General features: G+C 38.8%; 1 protein-coding gene across 2 annotated transcripts; it reads right to left on the reverse strand.

The window, feature by feature from the left end:
• Positions 1-274: 274 nt before the first annotated feature.
• Past1 (putative achaete scute target 1) lies at positions 275-26,059 on the reverse strand. 2 transcript variants are annotated; one of them, XM_019052669.2, is made up of 6 exons: positions 24,963-26,059; positions 24,019-24,127; positions 6,679-6,843; positions 5,959-6,112; positions 5,055-5,240; positions 275-4,610 (listed from the first exon to the last, which is right to left on the reverse strand). In XM_019052669.2, exons 1-6 carry the CDS (start codon positions 25,763-25,765, stop codon positions 4,405-4,407), a joined length of 1,623 nt encoding a protein of 540 aa, XP_018908214.1. In that variant the 5' UTR covers positions 25,766-26,059; the 3' UTR covers positions 275-4,404. The 2 variants fall into 2 exon arrangements, with proteins under 2 accessions (XP_018908214.1, XP_018908215.1); XM_019052670.2 differs by having other exon boundaries at positions 5,055-5,225; positions 24,963-26,058.
• Between the last annotated feature and the right edge of the window lie 229 nt (positions 26,060-26,288).

Below are 26,288 nucleotides of genomic sequence, written 5' to 3' on the forward strand. Positions count from 1 at the left end.
GTTGACAGCTTTGGTTACCTCTCATTTGATTCAGGATATGGTGATGCCATGCCTTGAGAAACCTTTGAACATGAACAATTTTGGTATTTAAATAATATCCTGATTAATTCCTTGGGGGTAAGCAAAAATTCTTGAAATGAAGCTGCAAGCTATGTGCTGATGGTGATAGACATGAATAGAGGAAATAAGAATATTGATTACTCTCATTTTGCTTCCATGGATGATACCTACATTCAATTACATACTTCAGGTTAAATTTCATAGTAGATATTGATTTTTATCAAAATAATTTTTAATAATTGTTGACATTAAAGTTTTGTAGTTTTGAACAATATGTAACCTACTGATTTCTTGTCTTAATTTTTTAAAAGAAATGTGAATACTTTTGATATTATATCTGTTAATTCTTTTCACCCTGAAAATTTTATTTGTATTTATTTATTTTTTCCCCTATGTCTTGGAAGGCGGTGTGATTTCAGGAACCAGTACCACTGTAAGGGTTACGAGTAAAATCAGCAACACTCTTTTGTGATTGTGGGGTACTTTTTCAAAAGAATAGTTCATATTGTTGGTATTACAATTGGGAGATAAATCTTGTCCCAAATGCTTCCCCAAAAGTTTTCATCTAACCTCAAGGTTCATATTCCCATGAACAATTACAACACAAAAATTATCAAAACTTGGCTAAACAAGAGGTACAGGGCGCAAGTATTCCTAATAATGAGCATATTTAGAGTTAAATTTGATTCTTTTGTGGAAACTTACATTTTTCAGCATAAGATTTCTACGATAGACACAGGAGCATAGAAATCTAAAGGCAAAATATACTCAGAAGTCAGAATGTACAATACATTATTGCAAAATAATTTATTTTCAATATTCATGCACAGTTATCAAAAATAAATAGTTTTACTTTACCTATAATGCTTCACTCCGTTCAAATTGAATATTTATATAAAAAAAGGAAAAAACAAAAATAAATAAAATCATAAAAAAAAATAAAGCATTCCCTTCGGAAAATACACTAAATAACCACTCAATCAACATATGAAGATGAATGCAGGTAAAGAAGAACAAAAAAATGTTCTGAAAATTAAAATTATGGTTATTTGGATACAAAATTGTCGACACTGATTCAAGAGAGAGTCAGCAACTTTATTATGAATCATAATATCACTTCTATAATAAAGAAGAACTAAATGGGAAAGTGGTTGAGAGAGAAGATGAAATTAATAAGAAAATAAAGAAACAAAATACATGAAAACTGATATGCTTTGATGAGTTAGATAAGACCTGGGCTCCTCAAAAGAGAAAGGCGTGAAAAATATGGATTAGTTCCAAAAATTCGATAATATGATAGTTTTTTCTACACACACTATTCTATTTCAGCTTAAAGTTTTTTTCTCTCGTATATAATTTCATCAGAAGATGTGAGGAGTTTATTTTGAAGTATTGATGGACCAGGCACGGACTTTTATTTGAAATATAAAGTCAGATGAGAGATATGAAATGATAATTGTATTACAATAATTTGGTACAAATTGCTGACTGTTGGCAAACAATTTAATAATGGATGAAGTGAGTAAGGTTCATACTAAATTGTAAGCCACTTCAAGCAAGCAATACTTCAATTCCTTTTGTTATTTGAATTTTTGAAAAGAGAAATGACTTGACTGGATAGAAAACTAGCAAGAAGTTATAGAAAGATACAATTACATAACTCTGGATTCCATCCATGAACAAACAAGGCAAGTGTCTGCAATCTCAGGGAAAATATCATTGATCATGAAAATAAGTACTGAAAAGCACTTTTCCAATGCACAAATGATCTGGGCCGGGATATACTTTTCTCCTTGATCATGCTCTAAGAAAAGCATTCAAATGTCTCAGGTTCTCTCTCTCAACTTGGTAAGGAAAAGCAGTCAATTTTTCTTTGGTTTGAAAAATATAGGGCTGTATTACACAAAATTTATGATCGAATTGGATATAAAACCATTAGATAATTTACCTATACATAGTATCAAAAAGTATTTTTCATGAACTTTCACCGGTATGAAACAAAATAGAAAGAGGGATGGATGTACAGAGAACAGTTTCAAACAAAAATTTACTGTAAGCCTTAAGAGCAAATTCACATGTTCCGTGTTAAAAAAGGTACGGTTATGATAGACTCCTGAATAAGGCAAAAAATAAAAGCATATCAGCGGAAAAAAATAAAAAATTGAACGTTTATATAAAAAAGACCTGAGCCTTGAATAAAAAATTGGCCTGAGATTTGCAGTCAAATTTGGCAAGACAAATAATTTCAAATGATTTTTAAGGTCTGTATGAAAAATTTAGCAATATGTCTTCAGAAAAAAAATAGAAGATACGATGATATAGTTTTGGAGACTCAAAACGAAAGGAAAACGTAAGAAAGGAGGAAAAAAAACCTTGCGGGACAGTTCAAAATTTTGTCTTAAGTATTGGGTCATTCTTGTCTTTTGATATCCTCTTGTCATTGAAAATGAAGATGCAATGTTTCGTTTTCTTAAGAATCATAGTTGGGATGATATATTTGAAAAAAGAAAAACCTCTAATTGCAGGGCACTCCTGACGGTCTTATATCTTTCTGAAACTTTTCCCTCTGAAAAGGGAGCAGGACAGAAGATATTTCTTCTTCAAAATGGAAATGCATAAATTTACCTAGAAGAGATTATGTGCGGAGATTAATGAAAGATGGAGATTGGACAAATATTTGTATTTTTCCCCTCAATTATCACAAATCCAATCACATACTTGAACACCTGCATTTTCTTTTCTCTTGGGATTCAAAACTTAAGAATCTAAATCGCTTTCCTAATTTTTTAAAGGAGCACCTTTAGCTGGGAATGACTTTTGTACAGAACTGTCCTTACTTACATTAGTTGAAGATTACTTATACCCTCAATGGAAAAGGATGGAAGATACACAATGTTAATCTATTTATTCCATTGGACTTCAACCTTAATTTTTTGTTAATTGATTTGGAAAAATTAAAATTACTTTAGCTACACACAGTAAAGATCACAATAAGGAAACCATCTCAACCTCAGCATTTGAAACCTTTCCCTTCAAAGAATAAAGGAAAATGAAGTCTGGCAAGATGAGAACAGGAAGGAGAAAAGGAATTGCTTCTCGTCAAACTCATTTCTATTCCAACCAACCAAATTAAGTCCCCAAAATGAAACTGCCAAGCTGTAATAGACAGTGACACCTTACTCCTCCTCTATATTGAACTATATCTTGATTTTCTTTGATTTTGTTGCAGCCAAGAGAATCCACTGCCTGCATGTTAATATATGAGAAATAATTATTACATTTTTCAGTTTTATCATTGATTTCAGGGGCTTTATTTGGTTGATGAAGACCTACACTGCACCACCAAAGTATTTATTGAATGGCTATCAAAGGCAGATTTTTCTAGTACCTCTAAAACTACTTAGTCTTTATTTAAATTTGCCAGGCTGGTCCATAGTCAAAAACAGCAGCTCAATGATTTTGAATACATTACATTCGATTATGGAAATGTCTACTCTATGATTGTTCAATATTTAAAAGCTATGAACTTTAAAATCAATCAGATATGCTGCTTAGTTTTTAAAATTTTAGAACTAAAAATTCAGCAGATATCTCTGTTTCTTTAACAGACTGAATCTTATCGTTCCAGGACTCTTACAGCAAACTAAAATTTTGTTCTTACTCGGGCAACTGAGATGCTCACCATTATTTTACTGTTCATGATTAGTCAATTTCACCAATGAAAGAGAGAAACAAGAAAATCTTACAACAATTCGAATATTGAACTACAAAATGCGGAGCCCTGCTCTAGATAGCCAGAGTAAAATAAATACATAAACAGAAATGGGCTTGTTGTAATAAAGATAGTTATGAGGGAAGGGTTAATATGAGGGCTAAACTTATAAAAAATTTTCTACATTTTAAAAATTATTTATACTAAAAAAATGGGGGAAAAAATATAAATAAAGGAGAGGTAAGATTGAGATGGCTTCCTGAACATTGACTCAAAAGATAACAACATGAAATATTTAAGGTCACTTAGTGCACATTAAAGCATTCACATAAATATAGGTCAGCAAACAAATGAGGTTTATCTTCTCAAGCTAAAAATTATTTAAATAATAACAAAACTAATTGTAAGACATAGTATCTACAGATACATCAATTTCTACCTATTTATATTAAATGAAATAAATACATAATAAACTTTAAAAAATCAATACAATTTCAAAAGCAACATATTTTTTATGCGAAAGGACATTAAATATTTCACAAGAGAATCACAAGGAAAAATAATGATGAAGCTTACACTGAAGCTTCTGCGTAGAGTTGGTAACGATGCTGGGTCGTTTTTCTGAGAGTCATTTATGAATCTCGTTTTGATGGTGGAACTAGGTGTTCCGGCAATTGCTGCGGCAAATCATGTCCATCAACTTTGAGTTTAATCAGATACATTGCAAGAGCGAATTCATCTTCATCAAGGAAACCGTCATCATCAACATCAGAAAGCCGCCAAATTTTTGCCAGTACTGAGTTGGGTAATTTTGACTTGATCATTTCTTGCCTTGCAGCTAAAATACAGGCAAATAAAAAAAAGGATTTTGAGTTAAAATGATTTAAATGGTAAAAATAATTTTAAAAATGCTTTTAAAATGGTTTTCTCTTACAGATCCTCTAGTCTTATAAAATTGCTTTTGAGAAGACTTAGCATTGCTAGTCTATTTATTGGATCCCTTTCTTTTCACTTTAAGAATAAGAAATGAGGATTATGAAGGCAGGTGGTACAGCTGGTACTTAAAATAAAACACAATCATAAGTACAGTAAATAGTTACTCCTTAAAATCAATAAAGAAAGAAGTGCCTTCAGTTCTCATGTTGTAAAAACAAGTAAGTTCTATTTCTCTTATTAGGAAATTTGGTGTTAATTGATATATCTTTTTTTTTTAAATTTTTGCTTAGAAAATTCATAACAGGGATGAAAACCAAAAACCATTTGTATGATCAGTCATACTCACCAGCACCAGAAATTTTTCCATCCACTGGGCCCAATTCCTTGAAGATAGCATCAACCTTGTAACGATCTTTGGCTACAATCCAATCACTTTCGCCATGACCTGCATTGATACCCTCTCCTTTCATGTAACCAAATGGATTGTCATCATCTTCCACTTTGGTGAATGCTCCACCTACACAAGTAATTGCTTTAAAAAATTATATATTGATGAGTACAGTGGTCTTGCAAGATAAATGAAGACACCTTAAAATTCAAATAGTAAAGGAGATTCATTGTACATCCGAACTTCATGAGCTCAGAAAAATTGCAACTGAGCGACCAGCTAAAACTTTGATTAAAAAATTTATAACATATTTGGCAGAGGATTAGATATGCAAAATGAAATTTAAATTTGCTGAAAAGTGATTTTAATTCTCATTGAATTTGTCGATTTTTAGGGGCTTGCATGCATATGCAACCCGGAGCAAATATCCGAGAATTTGATAAAAAAAAATCTTGAAATTTGACTCACGATATTTTTTTCAAAATTTTAAAATGCTTATTTTAATGTTTCTATGCACTTATACATATATGTCACCCTGGAGAGCCTCATAAAACATCTTAAAGAACCTGAACTTCTAGATTATGTCTTCCATACCATGCACTAATGTTGGATTATTAGCATGCATCACACAGTTAGAGGATTTCCTCAACTTGAAATAACCGTTTTCTTCTTCTACACATAGATTCTATTTCTTTTGTCATAAAGATTTTCTTTATAATTTCAATTACTTAGGGGAAGACAAGTAGTTGCAAGGCTTTGGTCTTTGACCCATCTTGGGGTCCTGATACCAGAAGAAATGCTGCGGGGGGGGGGGGGGGGCAAAAATGGGGGTAAAATATGAAAATGATGAATGACATTATACCTGAAACAGGTGCCTTTGCCTCTGTGGTAAGTTCTTCGACAGGAATCTGAGCCATAAGTTTTGCAATGTCATCTGATAACATTTTGTCAACTACCTCTAACAATCTTGGTTTGAGAGGTTGAAATTTTGTGAAATCTTGATGTTGTAATGTTTCCTAGGTCGAGGACAAACAAACAAACACTTAAAATTTGAAATCGCAGCAAAATATTTATGTATTCCAAATTTAAAAAATTCCTGATTCGTACATCTTCTCTGAATACAATGAGATCCTTGACTTTTCCCAGTCGCCGAAAATTTCCTGACTTTGCCTAATTTTGTCACTCTTACAGACCGCCAGCTATCCTGTTTCTTCACTTACTAAAAGACTTGTTTTGTGAGCAATTTATTTTGCAAATGTTTTGATCTAGTTTGGACACAAGGCTGGATGCTCCAGGGTTCTGCCTACCCTCTAAAATTTTAGAAGCCATCTTGGCTACATACTTAGCCCAATTTTTAAGAGCAATCTACAATATTTTAGAGGCCAAATTGACTTTTCACAAGCGCAGCATGGCGAATGAAATTTGCCGCCGTGCCGAAAATGGTGCGTTGAAAGCGCTGCCGCTGTTTTGCAATTGCGAGTTTGAAAAATACGACAGGGTGCGTCAACATTCTGAGGCATCAAAATACACACATGCATAAAAAAGCATACACTCAAAATTCAGGAGTTTTTCTAAAAGTTACCTTCATTTTTTTGATATCTGGAAAATCTCCAGGTGAAATTTGGTGTTCTCTTTGGATTTGGTCATAGATTGTATCTAAATGCTTGATTAATTCCTTCTTTTTTGCGTCCTTCCCAAACATTGAGGGCATGTCTTTCCGCAGGGCAGTGATGATATAAGCATGCACCTGGACAAGAAAAAAATAAACGACGTTAGTACAAATAAAAAATATTACGGTTAACAGCCAACAACAAACTACAGGCAACTCTAAAGAGTATGGACTCGGTAAAAATTTTGAGACCTGTGCAGTCAAAAATCTTAGAACCGATTCACACTCTCCAACACGCATAATTTTCTTCCTTCCTTTTTTTCTTCGGGACAGAAATGAGATTTTTCAGAGATTTCAGGTCAAAAAGTTCACTTTACCAGGGGAAAATTCATACCGAGGCAAATTTTATCCCTGTCTGTTGAAATAGAGACCTAAACTTCGATAAGGTTTAAAACCGAGAATACATTTAAATTAAGAAAACAAAACTTTTCATACTAGATATACCGCTCTAAATTTATGTTCATAAGACTGGCAAGAAAATTATAGATGCCGCAGCCAATCGACAATCGCCGGCAAATTGCGATCGAATAAAAAAATTTGAAGATTCAGTAGTAAGTAAAGAAGGAAGATAGATAGTGTTGATAATAATTATAGTTATGGTTGGAATTCAAACAGAAAATTTTTCTGCATGCATGGTACCAGGTAGCACAGGCGCTGTGAAATCAGAGACCTATTGTTGTAAGTTCGGTTCGGATAGGCATCTAAACTAACTACCAGGCAATGCTGAGAGTATCACCAGGATTTGAAGGCGCTTCACACCGAGGTCGGGGTTTAACTTACTACACTCGTACCGCGTTGAGCAGAAAATAACCGAGTCACATCAGTTATTGCCAAATTTCATCGAACAATTCAATTTTTCCAGAGGAACGGTAGTGCGAATTCTTTTGAAAATTTGCTTCACATCCCGGAGGAAATCTCCTGTAATAGTCAAAAGAATCCCCACCATCGTTCTCCCGTAAAAAAATAAATTATCCGATAAAATTAGGCAATGTCGGATGCGACTTGGCTTCTTTATACTTGATGTGCGCCACTTACACACAGACAAGTGTGTTGAGTTGACGGTGAAACAGCAAAAACGCGGAGGTAGTTTCGATTGTGGGTGTTTCAAAACTTCCATTCCTATTAAATTTATTAGAGAGGACTGAATCAACAATACGGCTTGAAATTTTCACAGAAAATTTCTCACACATATATGAAAAACTACCGAAGTTTTCAAGAAATGACATTCAACAGTTTTCAGTTTAAAAATTAATACAAAATCATAGAGAATCTGCAAAGCCGCGAATTGACATTATGCGCTTTTGCAGTTACAGCGTTGTGCAGAATATTCTCATCGCCATCTCTTGGTTCGTTTACTACGTCCAGGGCAATGAATGAACATTAACTGTAATCTGAGACTAATTTAGCGTAAAGTGCCATAATTTTCCAATTAAGTGAGCACTGGGTCAATCGACACATTAAATGCAAAGCATGGATAGGAGGTACTGAGCCCACAGGGAACAAAAAACAAAGACAGTCTTGTTCCCTGATCCATGTTAATTAATAAAGCAGTCATGTCCTGTGAGAAGGCCAATAGACCCTATTCAGTGGTACGCGATTGAAGAGTGTCACTTCTTATGTGTGCTCAAAATTTGCCAGCTGATCGCTTAGTTATGATGCAGGATTATTGGTATTTTTCTCGAACTTTACTCTCTTCTTTTTCTTGTTTCAACTGTGAGTGGAACTCTTTACCTGACGATGAGCTGAACGAGCTATGACTGTGAGATAACAATTTTGAACATGATTGTATACGGGGAAGAATTACTTTAATGTTATCTGCAATCCCTTTGCAGGAAACATTTGATGAAAGTTCGTTTTGATTCATACAGAAAATTTTTCAAGAGTAATAAAGATATTGCATGTGTGAGGAATTTGCGATTTGACCATTGATTCGTATGTAAAAGTTCGCGAGAGACACGATGGTCCCACGGTTTTCTCTGAAATCAACTCCCAAGCTCAAAAAAAGCTCTCAAGTTGAGGCCAAAATGGAGGGGATATCCCACCCTACTCTGAGAGTCCACCTCTACATTAAGACAAACTCTCCATGCAAACATAGGGAGCAAATACATTGACAAGGCTGCCACTTTATTTGGGGACTCCAAAACTGAAAACACGGCAACCCTGCTAATGTATATGCTCCCTATCTTTGCATGGAGAGTTTGTTTTGATGTAGAGGTGAACTCTCAGGGTAGAGCGGGATATCCCCTCCATTTTGGCCTCACTTTGAGAGCTTTTTTTGAGCTTGGGAGTTGATTTCAGAGAAAACCAGTGGCACCATCGTGTTTCTCGCGAACTTTTACATCAGAAACAACAGTAAAATCGCAAATCCCTCACACGTGCAACATCTCCATTACTTTAATGTTATCTGCAATCCCTTTGCAGGAAACATTCGATGAAAGTTCGTTTTGATTCATGAAGAAAATTTTTCAAGAGTAATTATTGTAGTTCAAGGTAAACTATAATGCAAACGTCGTCGCTCCTCTGACGTAAGGGCGTATCTTAATTTCCACGTAAGTCCTGTGCTCCGTATAACTTTATGCTTTCCGGGGCTCATGTAGAAATAGAGATACGCCCTTACGTCAGAGGAGCGACGACGTGAGTACACACGCGGCCAAAGTGATAAAACCATATGGCTGTAACACAGACCCTTCGAAATAACGCGTATCGCACTTTCAAATTAAATAGGCACCTATTTACAAAAATATTTTAATCTTACTCCGTCCAGTTTCTGAGGTTTCATTATTGGGCGCTAAACTTCAATGTAACAACATTTTGATACTATATTTTGCTTGCTTTTGTCAATGGCAGTTCCAGACATTCCGAACGAGGAAGGCGGATTTTTCCTTAAATCCACCCTCGCCACCCCCCACCCCCGGGGGGGGGGAGGTCTAGGGGGTATGAAATACCCCGTGGAGGAGTTTTCGGGGGGGGGGGGTGTGTTCGGGCGAACGAGCGGGCGTACGCCCCCTATGCTGCCCCCTCCCGTTGGACCCGCCTATGACTTTTTTCTCTGTGAGAGATACACTTAAATTTCGATACTTGTTTTACAGGCGTGTTTCTGCTCGCTTTTGAATGAACTGAGAAGCTTCAGTGTAGCTAACGCCATGAAAACTAACGGAAGACGACGAGTGAAGTCCAATGATCTATTGATTCCATTGTTCAGAAACAACGCGCGTACATTGCCTCAATTGCCTCATTCGCTTTTCCTACAGCAACGAACTCTGCGTGAGGAAGCCGCGAGTGCGGTACCCACTACCCAATTTCAAGTGCCCAGCCTCGATTATCTTACGTACAATTCATTTTTCAACTGGCCATTTAATAAAACATCTAAATTTTATCTCTCCCCCCCCTCTCTTTCTCCTTCTTTTCTCTTCGTTTTTAGCTTATTTTTTCGTGCTAATATTTCCAAAAATTTACATTGCGTTTGATCGCTGAGTAGCGGCAGATTCCCTGGAGATAATGGGTAAATTTCGTTGAGAAATTCCTACGATTCTTTTACACACTTTCAGTCATAAAAAATTGCAACACTTTGCAGTAGATCCCACTAAAGAAAGCTTTTGTGTGCCCTATCGAAAAAGCGTATAAATAATATGCATCCTTCCCAAGTGGCGCGGATTGCATTGCAATTAGATGATACAATTATTGCTATACTGTATCGGAGTGTTGTGTATGTTGCCTATCTACTGATCAAATGAACACTTCTGATTGAGATTTATTGCAATGAAATTGAAATAAGTTGCAATGTTGCATTGCATTGCACACTGCCCATCTTCCTAACACCTGGTGCTCATTTTTCTGAATGTTTAAAATCGGCATTCATTGACCAAATGATGTAAAATGTTCAGTGAATTTAGGTAAATAAGCGTGTGAAAAGCCAATCGCTTTAGAGGTTGTAGGGAGAGGATAATAAACAGTCCACGCCAAATAAGTTCACGCACCTTTAACACTAGAAGATCACCTGACTTCAGTTTCCGATTGGAAGAAAATACAAGAACTAAGTCCATCACCACCTTTAATTAGTCGAGTAAAGAGAGGAACCAAACACGCACTTCGGCCTGGAACGGCCCGGCGCAGAGAGCAATGATGACGAGGACTTGAGATGAAAAGGAAAAGCCCTCGACGCGGCGGCAGTCGGCATGTAACACATACGCCTACAAGACTGCATGAATACTTCACGCATTGCGTCAAAGCGGTCGGCGTGAAATGCTCAGCGCCTACAAGACTGCATGAATACTTCACGCATTGCGTCTGCGTTCAGCAGCGGTCGGTGTGAAACGCATAGCGCCTGCAAGACTGTAGGAATGCTTCACGAATTGCGCCAAACACAGTGCGGTCAGTTTGTTCTTTCATAATTTTTTCGTTCATTTCTTATAAATGGAAGGCCTTGTTCACACAGAGATGGGTTTACGGAACTTAACTTCCGCGAAAAGTTCCGCGAAAAGTTTTTGCTAGTAATTTTGACAAAATGTGTCAACATTCACACAGGCTTCGCAAAAAATGTGTCCAACACGAGTAAACGCGTCTTATGCACCCCTCCCCGCTGCACGTTCACTTGATGGTTTTTATTGATGTTTCAAAACGAATGAGAAGGGGGCGGCAAAATACAGCCGGCCCATGGGCGGCAAGTGGGTAAATCCGGCCCTGATAAGTCCTGCAGATCAGGAAACAACTCCATTCTACGTAAACTTTAAAAATAAGAGGAGATTAGTTTCTGTGATATCCGACATCGCCGACTCAAACGCCTGTCCTGATATCGGCAGGGTCTTTGCTCATGTCGACGGTGCAAGTCGGCAATCACATAACTCAGTTTGCGACGTCGCAGACTTCCTGTCATACTTTATTTTTTAAATGGAAAACTACTCAACGGCAATTCTTTAAAACTGTCATGATTTTTCTTCTCAATGCGAAGAATATTCTGCAAAAACTTCAAGAAATAATGTCAATTTGCTCTCCTTTAAAAAAATGACGTATAGGCGGAGATTTTCAGACACCGCAAACGAGTTGTGTGATTGCCGACTTTCACCGTCGATGTATATAGTTTGGCCAAAAAAAAGTACCTGGAAGGATTTGACTTATATTACTAGATTTTTCTCTCCCATCAGTATAGATTCGTCTGAAATCCGTAAATATTCAACTGATATCAGGAGAAATCCAACAAATATCAGCACAATTCTCTGCCCGTTCATTCTCGTCATTTTTAGCAGGGCATGCCGTACGGGCCGATTATGGAAACTCCCTACACCGATACGGCAAGCCAAAAGAAAATGTCTCTTAGGCATGCAAAATATCGCATTTCGATGTTCTGTCGTGCTGCCATGAAGCAGGGGTGCAGAAACTTCCCAACCACGCGACCGGCCGTTCGCGTGAAATGGGGGAACCCATGTGAGGACAAAAAAATTGGGGGAACCTTGGGAAGTTTTTTTTTTAGGGTTTAGGGCTTAGGGGTACTTGACTGTTGAGTGCGCTACTTTGAGGGAACCTGACTGTCAAGCGCGCTGTTTTGGGGGAACCAAACTGTTGACCACGCTGTTTTGAGGGAACCCAACTGTTGACCGCGTTACTTTAATTGCCGCGCAAAATTCTGCGAAAACTTAAAATGGGGGGACCTAAATTTATTTTGGGGGAACCCTTGGCAGTTTCTGCACCCCTGCCATGAAGTCCCAATAATCGGCCTGCTGAGGGTTATTGAAAGACTACTGTGCGGCGCCGCTTGAGTGAGGGCGTCGACGCCCATCCATCCTTCCTTTAACTAATACCAAACCGATTTTGACGGACGGAAGAGTGATATACGTCGCAAACCAAGTGTAGGAAAAATGGAAACTAGCGCGTGTCTTATTGTCAGGTTTGACAAAGAGATCGGCAATAAATAACTCTATCAAGTCGGTGACAAATCGCAAGAGAAACCGCAAAAACCTATAAAAACAAGTAGACTACCTACATTTTGCAAATCGGAATTACAATTGGATTGCATTTTGCAAAAAGGAACCAAGAGCACATCATTATTGCTAGGATTGTGCAATTACATTCTTCGCGATAAAAATATCGAAATCATGCAGAAAATTAAATTTACAAATGTACTTTCCGTCTGGAATTTGTCGTTTATCGGGAGTAAAGATAAAACTTGTTCAGATGATCAGTTTATACTTGCAAGAAAAAAGAGTTGTACAATTTTTGCTCTTGGTTCCTTTTTGCAAAATACAAGTCCAATTACTGGCTCGGTTTAGACACAATTTGTGTACCATTGGTTTCCCTGTGCAAATACGTGTTACCACGGATGATCCAGAAATTGTATAGTTCCTAATTGCAAAATAAAGTACAAATATCGATTGGTGAAGTCAAAAGAATTGTACCTCTAATTGCAACGTTACAGTCTCCGATTATTACTATTTTTCTAAAATATTAAAAAATAAAATAAAAATATTTTTTTTAAAAAAAATGAAAGGAGATAAATAAAAATAAAAAATGTGAAAAGGGGCTGAAATTGGGGTCCTCCTGGGAGGAAACGGAGGGGACACCGAATGAACGGCTGGCGACAGGAGGTTTTATGATAGGTAGGGAGTGGGCTGTGCGGCGGTTAGGCGTTGCAGAGCGCCAAAGCGCTTCGAAAACTGATTTTATGTATGCACGTAAAAAACTAACCACTAGTGTTCTTCTGACATTTTCAGTGAGGTTTTTTCACTCATTCAAATGTAAGTAGGTATTCAGAGAAAAATTCTAGAGGATGTTTCGGTTGCTTTCCTAAAGAAAAAATAAAACGTTATCAGAGGGTTTGAAAATTTGTTAACTTTAGTCATCAATTTCCCGATTGGGATGTTGAAGACATTTTTGACACAATTTTCGCAGAATATTAAACAAGATATGTTCACACTAATCTCTGTGCAAAAAAGACGACATCCTTTAAAAAGTATAATGAGCCAGGAACTTAGCAACGTTCAAAACCAGGATATCGATGGCTAAAGTAAAAAAAAATGCGTGACTTCGTATGCGATATTTCAGATCTCCCCCGTTGAGTATTCTACTTTTTTTTCTTCAAAATTCACGAGAGCAACCGACTAACGGACACTTTTCATCAAATTTTTCTTTTAATTTCTTTCTCTTGTTTGTAGGTATCAACACTTTAAAGAGGATATTTTGATACATTTTATCGTTGAAAAATGAAACTCAGTTGACAATTTTGTAACGTCTCAAAAGAGATACGCGTTCTTCGACTTCAGTCATCGATTAACAGCGGTTCTACAGTTTCAGCGTCGAAATTCATCTTGTTTAGCACAGGAAGAACGCCATCAATATTATGAAAAACACGAAGTTAAGAGCAATCAGGAGCTCAGATATCCTTTCAGGTACTTTGTTTCATCAACAATTCAAAGTCGAGGAAAAGTATTTAGTTCGTCCACATACAGTGTTCGAAACTCACAGGCGCCAACGCGCCAAATGCGCCTAAGAAATCGATCATGGCGCCTAAAAAATGAAGGCTCTACGCCATCGTGGCCCCTAAAAATTGCCTCCCCCCCCCCCCCCCCCCAAAAAAAAATCATAGTTTTTCCGTTTGATGGTGATTTTTCGAAATTTCCCCCAAGTAACAGCTACTACCTCTGTAACTAAAACATATTGCGTCTAACTTGTCACTAAATGCGCCGTGATACATAGGCAAAAGGTCAATTTGGCCCCTAAAAAATCTTCAATGGCCCCTAAAAATCGAGCTTGATGCGCCACATGGCTCCTGAAACTCCAAGGTGAGTTTCGAACACTGTCCACATGGGATTTACGATAGTATTTTTCACACTGACAATGAGCCTTAGAGCGGAATCAGACCTCAAACATCTTTTTCTCAGTGTCAGCTTGATGTGGGTTGATTGCTTCCTCCTGAAATCCGTCCAAATAGGACTAAGGCCAACACATACCGAGCACTGCCGTTAGTCTTGATTAAACTCGGCTTACTATTCATGAAGACTAGAGCTGACACTTATTCATGCCACGTTATTCACACTAGCCTTAGTTTTATTTGGTACTAACATACTTCAGTGTTATATGACGTTAAACTCAGCGTCAGTTCTGTTGGAGAGACAAGCGCTACGTGCCATTTTTACAAGATCATTTTACGAATTTAAAAAAAAAAAAAAAAAGGTGTTAGAAAAGAGAACGACTCACGCTTCCAGACGACAATTTGCCATCCTTTTTTTAAGTCGCTCTTTTCTGCTAACTTTTATCTTCATAGCCTCTGCAATCACGGTTTAAATGTTCAGTCACCGACTTACTGTCCGCTCTTCTACATAGTGCGCTTGACGCGCGAGAAAAGACAGAGCGCCTTTATTTGCATGTCTATGCAATATGACATCCATAGAGCAGCTACAGTTGCATCCAATCCAAACCCAGCCCCAACGTCGCGCGTTGGCGAATAACGGTGTTTCAAAAACAACAAAAATCTACGATTCTCACTCTCCTAAAACGTAATCGATCGGTAATGCATGACACTTTTTTCTCATAAACACCGTTCAGTTCGACCTGGAATTTTGTCTTTTCAACTTAATATATGACACACTGAGAAAAAATTCTCGGCGTTTTTACCAAGGTCTGTTGGTACCTTTACCATCTCACTTTTTTACCAATTATTGGTAATTTTACCAAGACAGACTGGTCAGCTTACCTAAAAACCGGTATTTTTACTGTTTTTTTCAGGTAAGAATACCACTTTCATTGGTAATCAATTACCGGTAACTTTGCCATTGTATCTCGGTATTTCTACCACAGTCGATAAAAAATATTGGCGTTTATATCAAGGTCCAGTAAAATTACTGGATAGTTCAGACAGAAAGTTCAATAATTTTACCGAGATTTCTCAGTAAAATTACCAATTCCATAAATGGTAATTTTATCAAGAAAAAACTGGGATCAAATAGAGCCCTGAATTCTTGGTAATTTTACCCTTTTCTTAGTGAATAGACCGAGATTTTTTTTTTCAGTGCACTTGCCCGTCAATCTCTTCGAAGAAAATCTTGAAAATTGATTGCTGAAATCTCCGACGCATTCATTTTTCCTTGCTTTCGAGATATTTTCGATGAAAAATGAACCCCGTGTTATTATTCATAAAGGGCCTCAGAAGATAGGTACAAGGCGGATCAGCCAATCAGAGGCGACTCGTAAAAGTAGGGGGTGCCGCTCGGTCCGAAATTCAAATTGCTGCTCTTGTTATCTCTTTTGGGAACACTGCTTGATTGAGAAGCCGACCAAAACCATCGTAATACGCGATCGGAATCAAGCAGAATTTGGTTTCCCATGTGAGCGGGAAATTCACACTTTTTGTAACAGATGCTACACAAAAACCTTAACATATTGGTTTTGGGGTTGAATTTCCGTATATTTCGTTGAGCCAATCGTAAATAACATGAATTCTTGAGGAGGAAATATATATTAGAATGCTACAATTCGTTACTTGTCATTGTGGCCTATTCGTTCCTTACGGAGATAGGGCACCCTGCACCCTGATATGTTTGCACGAAGACATTGTCAAACTCTGGCCAAGAACTCGAACAGTAAAATTTCGTTCCATAATTTTACGCGATGATCATTCAAATACGTATGTGTACCTAGTAAAAGAACGTAATTCTTTGATTTTCAGAAATATTCCCAATTTTGCCCCTTTTTCGCGTGAAAAGTTTTTTTTTTTTTTTTTTTTTTTTTTTTTTTTTTTTTTTTTAATTATCTTCTTGAATCAGTTTGTTTGAATAACTAACATCTGATTTCCTAAAATTGACGGTGAAAACCTTCACTGCTTCTACCTTTATGTATGATCTGTGGGTTTACCGACTAGCGTAGTATAATATCAGAGCGCGTGTGTGGGGAGAATAAGGTCGCACACTCATTTTACTTATGCAATCGCTGCAATCGACAAAGGCTGATAAAATGCTCTCCAGTGCAGCAAGTGACCTTAAACTTCGCTGGCCTTCGAACTTCGTAGCTCAAAGTCAAATTGCAAGGCATTCCCGTACCTGGTGATAGTATACGTGTAATGCGACTGAAACGGGCCGTATTTAACTTTTGAAAGAGGTGCGTGAATGGAGATGTTGCATGTGTGAGGAATTTGCGATTTGCGACTGTTGATCTTGGGTAAAAGTTCGCGAGAAACACGATGGTGCCACTGCTTTTCTCTGAAATCAACTCCCAAGCTCAAAAAAAGCTCTCAAGTTGAGGCCAACATGGAGGGGATATCCCACCCTTACCTGAGAGTCCACCTCTACATCACCACAAAATCTCCATGCAAAGATAGGGAGCAAATACATTGACAGGGCGGCTGCCACTTTATTTGGGGACTCTAAAACTGAAAACACGGCAACCCTGCTGATGTATTTGTTTCCTATCTTTGCATGGAGAGCTTGTTTTGATGTAGAGGTGGACTGTCAGGGTAGAGCGGGATATCCCCTCCATGTTGGCCTCACTTTGAGAGCTTTTTTTGAGATTGGGAGTTGATTTCAGAAAAAACCAGTGGCACCATCGTCTTTCTAGCGAACTTTTACATCAGAAACAACAGTCAAATTGCAAATTCCTCACACATGCAACATCTCCATTGACACCGAAAATCGGAATCCTCGATTTCTAAGGAAGAAACTGAAATCTTCTGCACCAAACCGAAATACTGGGCATCGATCTTTTGAGAGTCTTGACATACATTTTGTCATGCTCCATGGATTAAAGTTGTATTTAACGTAATGAAGATTCTTTTGCTATTTATAATACTGATTATGCTAAATTCTTTCTTTAACCCTGCTACTTAATTTGTCTTCTAAAGTTTAAGCATTTTTCATGAGCTTCTTTGGAAATTTCCAAAGACTTAGGTCGTGGTTTAAACCACTATCTCAACTGACGAACGAGACCAAAGGAAAGTGAGGAAACAGTAAATGTAGGGCGTGTGTCAAAAATGCAGAACTTCCGAATAAAGTTCCAATGAGACGTTTGACTCGATCTTGGGACGTACTTTCAACCCCTTCGGTTAGGTACAGCGCGAGAGCAGAAAGAATATACGACTGATTTGCGGTGTCTTTCGCGATAAGAGCTGACGTGGCGCCTGGAATTAAAAATCCAGGTAATAAAGGGGACAAACTTGGCTTGGTCTCCTTGTTCTTTATTAGGCGACGAAAACGTAAATTGACGGCTTTCAGAATTGAAAAAAGAAATTTTTTCCGACTCGGTCGGTGAAAGCCCTGCTTTAGCACATAAAGAACGACTCAAGACGCGTTTTTCGGATTTTTGGCGAGTACTCACCGTTTTTTGTTATTTTACTTCTTTCTTTCTTTCTCCCTCTTCGCACTTCGCAAACTTAGTTCTGCAAGGGAGAAAAGCCATTAGAATGATGAATGGTATTCTTCGGGACCAGACAATATTCGAAGTTTACAAAAAGAGAATTTATAACTTCATCATCAAAAGCACATTAACCCATGGCAGCGAGGTGTGGCAGTTAAAGAAACGGTCTCAGGACATTCTTAAGGCAACCGAAATGGACTACTGGCGTAGATCGGCCGGGGTGTCGAGAAAGGATCACGTTCGGAATGAGAGGATACGTGTTATGGGCGTCGAAAACAACATAGTGCATGACATTTTCACAAAAAAGATTGTCTGATATGGTCATGCCGCGCAACGGATGCCAGATGATAGGTTGCCTAGGAAGATTCTGGATTGGGTCCCCACTGGCAGAAAGCGTAGAGGACGCCCTGTCAAATCGTGGATTGAGGGAAAAAGGCAGGGAATGAGGAGATGCGATCTGCCGGAAAAGCTCTGGCAGGATCGCTATCAGTGGCGGTTGGGTGTCGCAGAGCGCACAGAAGCACCGTAAGAGCGACTTGTCAGTTAGTTAGTTTTGCAATGCTCACTTTGACGGTTCTTCGTGTGAACGGAAAAAGCTCCCTTGGCCGGAAAATGCGATGAAGGTACTATTTATAAAATCTAAGCCCCCATTAAGACGTTGTAAACCGGTCCTGGTTCCCCTGCTTGTTTGGATTGAAATTTGTACGAGACACCATGCAGAGCGAGGAGTGAGTGTTGATTCACCCGGTGCAGTTCCCTCTTTCTTCTCTTGAAGATCTTGATCTCTCACGTAAATTCAAAGTTGGCCGTTGAATACTGGGGAGGAAAATTTTGCTCGCCTCCTCAAATGAATCCCTTCCCTGGAAACTGGTTTTATTTGTGGTCACATCTATATTTGTGAGTGAGTTGATTTACAAAAAGTGCAGCGTCATTCTCTTTTCACGTTCAGCGTGATCAAACCACACAGTACGTTTGCAACTTTTCGTGAGATGTTTTCTTTCTCTCCTTTTTCTTTATTTCGAATTAGAGAGAATTAAAGTGGAAAATTAACCACGCACAGTCGCCCAACCATGTAAATTGAAAGTCAGGAAAAAATTCCGGTCTTTTCTCTCGTCTCCACAGTGCACCGTGCACCTTTGTACTAAGGAAGAAGAAAATTGTTCATGGAAATCTAGAAAATCTAAACAATCTATGTTTATAGTTAGCATTTTGATCAAATCAAGCCTTTGATATCATAGATAAAGGAACGCTCCCTCAAATCAAAACAACGCGAAGAATAATGGAAGAATCTAAAGGTGTCTGCAGCTAACTTGGCATTTGTTTACTTTCCGTTTTCAAGCGACCGCGACGTAATCATCCAATAGCGATAGAAGATAGACCGTGGCTCGATTGCGAGCGTAGTCAATCCTCGATCGCTATTGGAAGTTGGGTGCGAACCCACCATGCAACTATTTCAACTCCGCGGTGAGCCGGGTTGCATACGCTCGATTTTGCGGGCGAAATCTAAGATCTGCCCACAGCCTACGCGCGCTCGCGATAAGGCACAGGTGCGATCAGTGTTGCCCTCGAGAGTATGTAACACCGAGCCCACTACGGAGTTAAAATAGTTGCATGTCATGTCGGAACTAGGAACAGTAGGAACCCATAACTTTGTATATTCTTTCATTGTTCTACGCTCGAAGCATAATCATTATTTAAAGGCCAAGTTTGATTTTCGGAGAGCATCTCAGTTAGTTAATATAGCTTTATAAATCTGCGAAAAGAGCGTTAAAATAGTTGAACTAAGTAGTCACGCTCGAGAAAAACACCGATTGCAACTGTGCCCTATCGCGTTCGCGACAGCCGTGGGAAGATCTCAAATTTCATCCGCAAAATCGAGCGTATGCCAGGGCCGGATAAAGGGGGTGGCCACATGGGCCGCGGCCCATGGCGGCAAATTTTGCAATTTTTTTAAATGTAGCTATAAAGAAAAATCGGATTCAGAAAAAAAAAAAAAAAAAAAAAATACGAACGAGAAAAGGTGACAAAATCTCTCATTTCCTGAGAGTATATCTCTAATTTTGTCGTCCATCTGTGATACAATATACAGCACCTTTAATTAGTCGAGTTACAACTAAGAGAGAAACCGAACACGGAATTTGGCCTGGAACGGCGCGGCGCAGAGAGCAATGATGACGAGAACGTGAGATGAAAAGGAGAAACCCTCGGCACGGCGGTCGGCATGTAACACATTTTAGCGCCTACAGGACTGCATGAATACTTCACGCATTGCGCCGAAGATAATGCGGTCGCTGCGGTCAGCGTGAAACGCATAGCGCCTACAAGACTGCGTGAATACTTCACGCATTGCGTCAAACACAGTGCGTGCAGCAGCGGTCGGTCCGAAACGCATAGCGCATGTAAGACTGTAGGAATAGGTACTTCACGCATTGCGCCAAACACAGTGCGGTCAGCGCGGCAGCGGCAGCGCGGAAGTTAAAATTATTAAACCACATTTATGTTTGTTCTTTCATAATTTAATGGTTCATTTCTAATAAATGGAAGGCCTTGTCCATGCAGAGATAGGTTTAAGGAACTTAACTTTCGCGCCAAGTTCCGTGAACTTTTGCTAGTAGTGTTGACAGGGCTTTCGCAAAAAATGTGACCAACACGAGTAAACGCGTCTTATACACCCCTCCCCCTCCGACACGTTCACCTGATAGTTTTTATTGGTGTTTCAAAACGAATAAGCAGGGGGCGGCAAAATATAGGCGGCCCATGGGCGGCAAGTAAGTAAATCCGGCCCTGGCGTATGCAACCCGGCCCACCGCCGAGTTAAAAAAGTTGCATGTTGGGGTCGAACCCAAACTTCGTTTAGGTATTTTATGTAAGAGCATCTCAGTTGGTTTACACTGCGTTATTTTGTTTGTATAATGTTTCTTCTCTCTTAACACAGGAGCCTAGGGGACGTTGCATGGTATGTTCTCGGATGATATCCATTCCAAAGGTGATAGAAAATGACGAGATGCATTTTAAATAAAAAATCGTGTTATATGAACTAATTGTTTGATGGAAAGAGGGATGGTACGTATTCCGCTTTACTTGGATCCGACGAGAGCCGAAAACGTTATTTTCCTTCAGGCGCGGCGTTAACGGTGACCTACATTGGCGAACGCTTAGGGGCGCCGCCAACTCGGCTGGCGCCCTGCGACCCTGAATTTAAACACTCACTTAAAAAAATAGTGAAAAGAAACAAATGTAAAATCGTAGGGTTGAACGCTATCGATAAATTATGGGTATTACCCAAAATAAGAGCAAATCGAATGAAGAAAGTTTCCATCAGATCTATGGCAAAAATAGCAGAATGGGCATGCTAAATTTCTAAAATTTTCCGGGGGTTCTGCCCGCCCCCCCCCCCCCCCCCCCTCACGACGTACATTATAGAGGGCACATGACAAAATTTCGCACATGGCGCCGAGTATACTATAAGGCCCGCCCTGAGTTCCTGATCAGAAAATGCAGTACCATTGTTCAATCCTCTTCTTACATTCATAGCATTGTGCTTTCAAATATTTGCTGAATTGCACTTCTTCAAACTTCCTTGACAGTTCTCTTCAGGCTGGCAGTGACACGAATCTCCAAGGATTGGGCCGTGGAGCGGCTTGGGGGCAGACCCCCTGGTGTTTTCAAAATGTCATCGTTTTTTCGTCACCGTTTCGCGCCTTGAACCACTGAGCGATCACGATCAATAGCAGTGCTTCGCTATTCACGATGATGCTAACCATTAGACTACCAGCGTAACCAATTTGCGCAAATATCTGCGCGATTTTCTAGAATGAAATGAGCAATTGGCTGCTGAAACAGACAGTGCTGACCAATCCCATCTCATACAAATATTGTGCTCTGAAACCAACACATCATCGAAGATAAAACCTAATGACTAATGATCCGCGATTCAAATTGAGCTGAAGCTTTGTAGCGTCGCGAGGCTTCTGGAGATACTCCCACTGCTTTTAAACTCGATTCAGCTAGTTCATGAAAACGTTGGCAACAAGCAGGGTCACACCCATGCGCCTCATTTTTTTTTCTTTGTTTCTTCGGCTTTTTTCCCTCCGTTTATCGCGGGCTAGGTCGACTGACGATGGATCCATAGTAACTGAGTGAGTGCACGTACATAAGCGGGAAGTATGGGCGGAGCTAGGAATTTTTCGTGCAGACCATCCCTTTATGAGCTCACACACACAGATAAAATATCCTCGTCTCCAAAATTTCCTGGGTACGGGGGGGTGGGAAATTTTTCACTCCTCATGGGCAAAACTAGGAACTTTGTGATGGGGGAACTAACGGACACATTACCAAATGGGATCTGTAGAGCTCACTAAGCTCCAGAGAAGCGTTTGGGAAATTTTTCTGACTTCAGAGGGGTCCGGGGGTTTTTCCTCGAAATTTTTTTGAAAAATTGACTCGAATCATGAGAAATTTTGAGTTTTTTGCTCCGAAAAACTGAACCAATTGAAATTTCAAAATGATGAAACATATGTCTCGCACTTCAAATCCCTCACATTTCTTGGTAGAGACCGAGTAGGTTTCTGGGGGGGGGGATCCCCCCCTCCCCAAGTTCCGCCCATGCCCCTTCTCATTCATACCGCCCAGGAGATAGGCCTCTGAAACATAGTGCTCCTATATCTTTACTATATATTTTCTCAGATAAAATAGACGTGTTAAAGTCTCAAGCTTAGATGCTCCTCTAATTACTTTAGGGGCGGGGTCATTCCACATCAACTCAACAGCGTAGGACCGGATTTCCCACTAGAATACAATACTACGACTACATTACTACTACATTTTTAAGACTTCATTCTAAACTTCATCACCTATGTATTATACATAAATTACTTTTTGTGTCTTTGATGACTTTTATTTTCCGGGTCCAGTTTTTTTTTTGTCTGGAAAGCTCTGGGACCCCCTTCCTCCGGCTCCAGAGCACCCACTTTTAGGATTCCAACCCAAATCCAGCCTAAGGTGATAAAATGTAAATCTGTCCCTTCTCTATTGCTTCAGGAACCTGACCACCTTCGGCCACTAGTTCGAATTTTCCGACCCCCCCCCCCCCCAACAATAATTAATATGCATTTTTAACATCATGAATAACTACTTACATACCATTGAAAATCATACTTAAGACGAAACCAAATTTTTCAATTACCGTGCAAATATTAGCCATCATATCAACAGCCTACTTGCAAAACCATGTACCTCCATTGCGGTGTTTCAAAATTTCCGAACTCATTTCATTTTTTTGGAGAGGAACAAGCCAACTTCAAATAGCTTCAAATTTTTAGAGGATATCCTTAGAGGCAAGATCAAGGAAGTTTTCAAGACATTACGTTGCCTTTTATTCTATAGAAAAAATAAAGTTTAAAAGGAGATGTCCATACCAAGATACGTTTTTTCGAACTTTGTTTATCCATATACTAGACATCAAAGGTATACCTATAAGTTGGAATAGATTTGTAACATAAAATCTGGATTCTATGATCATAATCATGTGAGAGAAGACACGAGAACTGGACTGGCTTGAAAAAACGACCCGGGACCTCATCTTGTGACCGGCTCTTAAGGAGCGAGGGAGAGAGGGGGAAGGTTTGAGGCCGGACATTGTTTTTAAAATGGAGCCTAAAATTCGAAATTTGACAGTACTTCCTCCTGATCTGTGCCTCTACCAATAGTACTTTCAGTGCCCCGAATTTTGAAAGATTACGTCTACTTTTAAACTTTGCCACATTTTGCTATAAAAAAAAGAGAAAAAAATCACACATCCCCCTTTAAAAAATAAGAAAATCGAAAAAACTTTTTGAACAAAAAATACATGCAAAGCACATTTCAGTCATGCAAGTACCCACAATTCTGTACATTTAATAGGAGAAAATTACGCCTTACCTTTGCCAGTCTTGCTCTTTTGATGAGATCATTCAGTTTTCGTAGAGCTGCATTTCGAGGAAGAGACTGCAGGTCCTTAAATAAATCTTGCTCTTCATCTTCAAATAACCTGAAAAAAAAGAGGAGTTTCCAAATACAGACAAAACTTGGAAAGATATATACCTGTTCCTGCGTTTCTTTATTTTTAGAAAAAATTTCCTTTGTAAATGATGCCAGTATTTTGCGGAGCGATCAATGTTTTTTGAACAATCACAGAGCTGACTGATGTTCTAGTTGAAGGTATAAAAAGGCTGAATCTCAAGATCCACCAACACGAGGCAAATTTCTGGCTGTGAGACAATTTCCAGGGGTGATGATTTTTTTTTCTCCCTCTCTTTACTCTAAGAAAGTGGGACAAACTTTACATTTTGCAGTGTAATATTGAACATATATTGAATCTTATCAAATATTAAATCAGGGACAAGGTGCCTTTTGAAAATGAGAGGCTGCGGACAGATGACACCTAACAAGCTTTCTCAATGGAGAAATATAGTGTCAAGGTTAGTGAACCAGACCATGTAAACTGATAATTTTTTCAATTCACACAAGATACAGGAATCTGTAATTATACACCACTCCCATAACCAACAACTAGCACTTGTAGTAATTTTTTTCTATTTGGGCTTCAATCTGAGGTAAAATATTTACTTGAAGATACTGATAAAAAAGAAGGTTTTCATGAAAAGGCATATTTTAGACCAATTTTAATCAAGAAATACTTGAACAAACTTGGTAGAAGAAATTATGAATTTTAAGGACAGGGTTTCTCCCAATTTCTAAACCCCTGGATTCAGGGTTTCTATGGAATTTCATCAATTATTTGGACATCCTTCAAAAATTTATGAGGGCTTTGACAAGGTAACGGTAAATTCAGTTCTAATTGATACATACTAAGGTGTACTCACCGTTTATTGGCGTCATATCGAAGAGGTTTGTCCCAAAAGGAACCAATGTATACTCGAGCTACTTCAGGGGTTTGAAGAACTTTTCCTAGAGACCACATGAGGGCTCCATAAACTCTCATCAGTTGCTGATGATCCACCATATCTGCTTTGTTCAGCACAATCCGAATTTTGTCATCATGACCTTTCAGGGCTTCAATAGCACGTCTAAACTCATCAGATATATCCAGTTTGTGGGCATCAAATAACAAAATGATTCTATCCACTCGTTCCGCAAACCATTCTAAAACGCCAGTGAAGTCATATCCACGGTCAACTCGCTGCTTTTCACCCGAAAGGATACCGGGCGTATCCACAATTGAGATACCTTTGAGTACAGGAGAATTAACTAAGGAACATTGCAATCTATTTAAAAATGAATTACCAAACCTAGAGAGAGGCCGGAATTGTTTCTTAGGGTCTACAACAAGGGCATTTCCTGGAATAATTCCTTCTTTCTCATCATACATAACCGCAATAAATCTATCGGTTGTTGGTTCTGGCCCGATTCTGATACCAGGAAAATCACGCTCTAACAAATACTTGATAAATGTAGTTTTACCGGTGGAGTATTGACCCACCAACAGGATCATGGGCTTAGCATCAAAATCTGGATCATCTAGCTGTGGTGAGTGGAAATCGTGAAACTGATAGGCAGTTTCTAGAGGCAGTAGTTTGGATTTGTATACTTTCTTGAGGCCTTCCAATACTGTTTCGCAAATTTCTGGAGACTTCCTTGAGTCATCTTTACTCATCCACGAGAACATACTTGCTTACGGAGAGATATCACTTTTAAATTCAAAATTTTTTGCAGGAACTCAGTGAACCGTCAATTCACACTGACCATGAATGATGGGGTTGATTATCGCGCGATAGAACTCGTCACTGTATCATGTGAGACTACTGTTTCGATAACGTCACGAACAATTAGAAAAACCGAGAAATGTGTACCTTAAACTGGCGAATTTAGAAGAATTAGGTAAAAAATAGAAAAGTAAATAGTGCGCGATGTTGCAATCAGTGAATCAGTGCCACACAAGACGGGACAGAATAATTGGATTCGAAGAGTAAGCATTTCCGACTGCTAAGCTCACGCTCAGGGGTTGAACGCAACACGTTGAACAACTGGAAACTTTTGAAACTTTTGTCAGTTTTGTCTTCGTTTTCGCCGTAGACTCTCCTGTAAAAACCATGAAAAAATCTCATATTTTTCAAAAGATAATTTTTTGAGGGGGAAAACAACGTTTTTAAAGTTTGAATGGGGGAAAAAATAGAAACCTGTTGCGTAAA

The sequence above is a fragment of the Bemisia tabaci genome, chromosome 5 (genome assembly GCF_918797505.1).
Source record: "Bemisia tabaci chromosome 5, PGI_BMITA_v3".
Lineage (NCBI taxonomy): Eukaryota > Metazoa > Arthropoda > Insecta > Hemiptera > Aleyrodidae > Bemisia > Bemisia tabaci.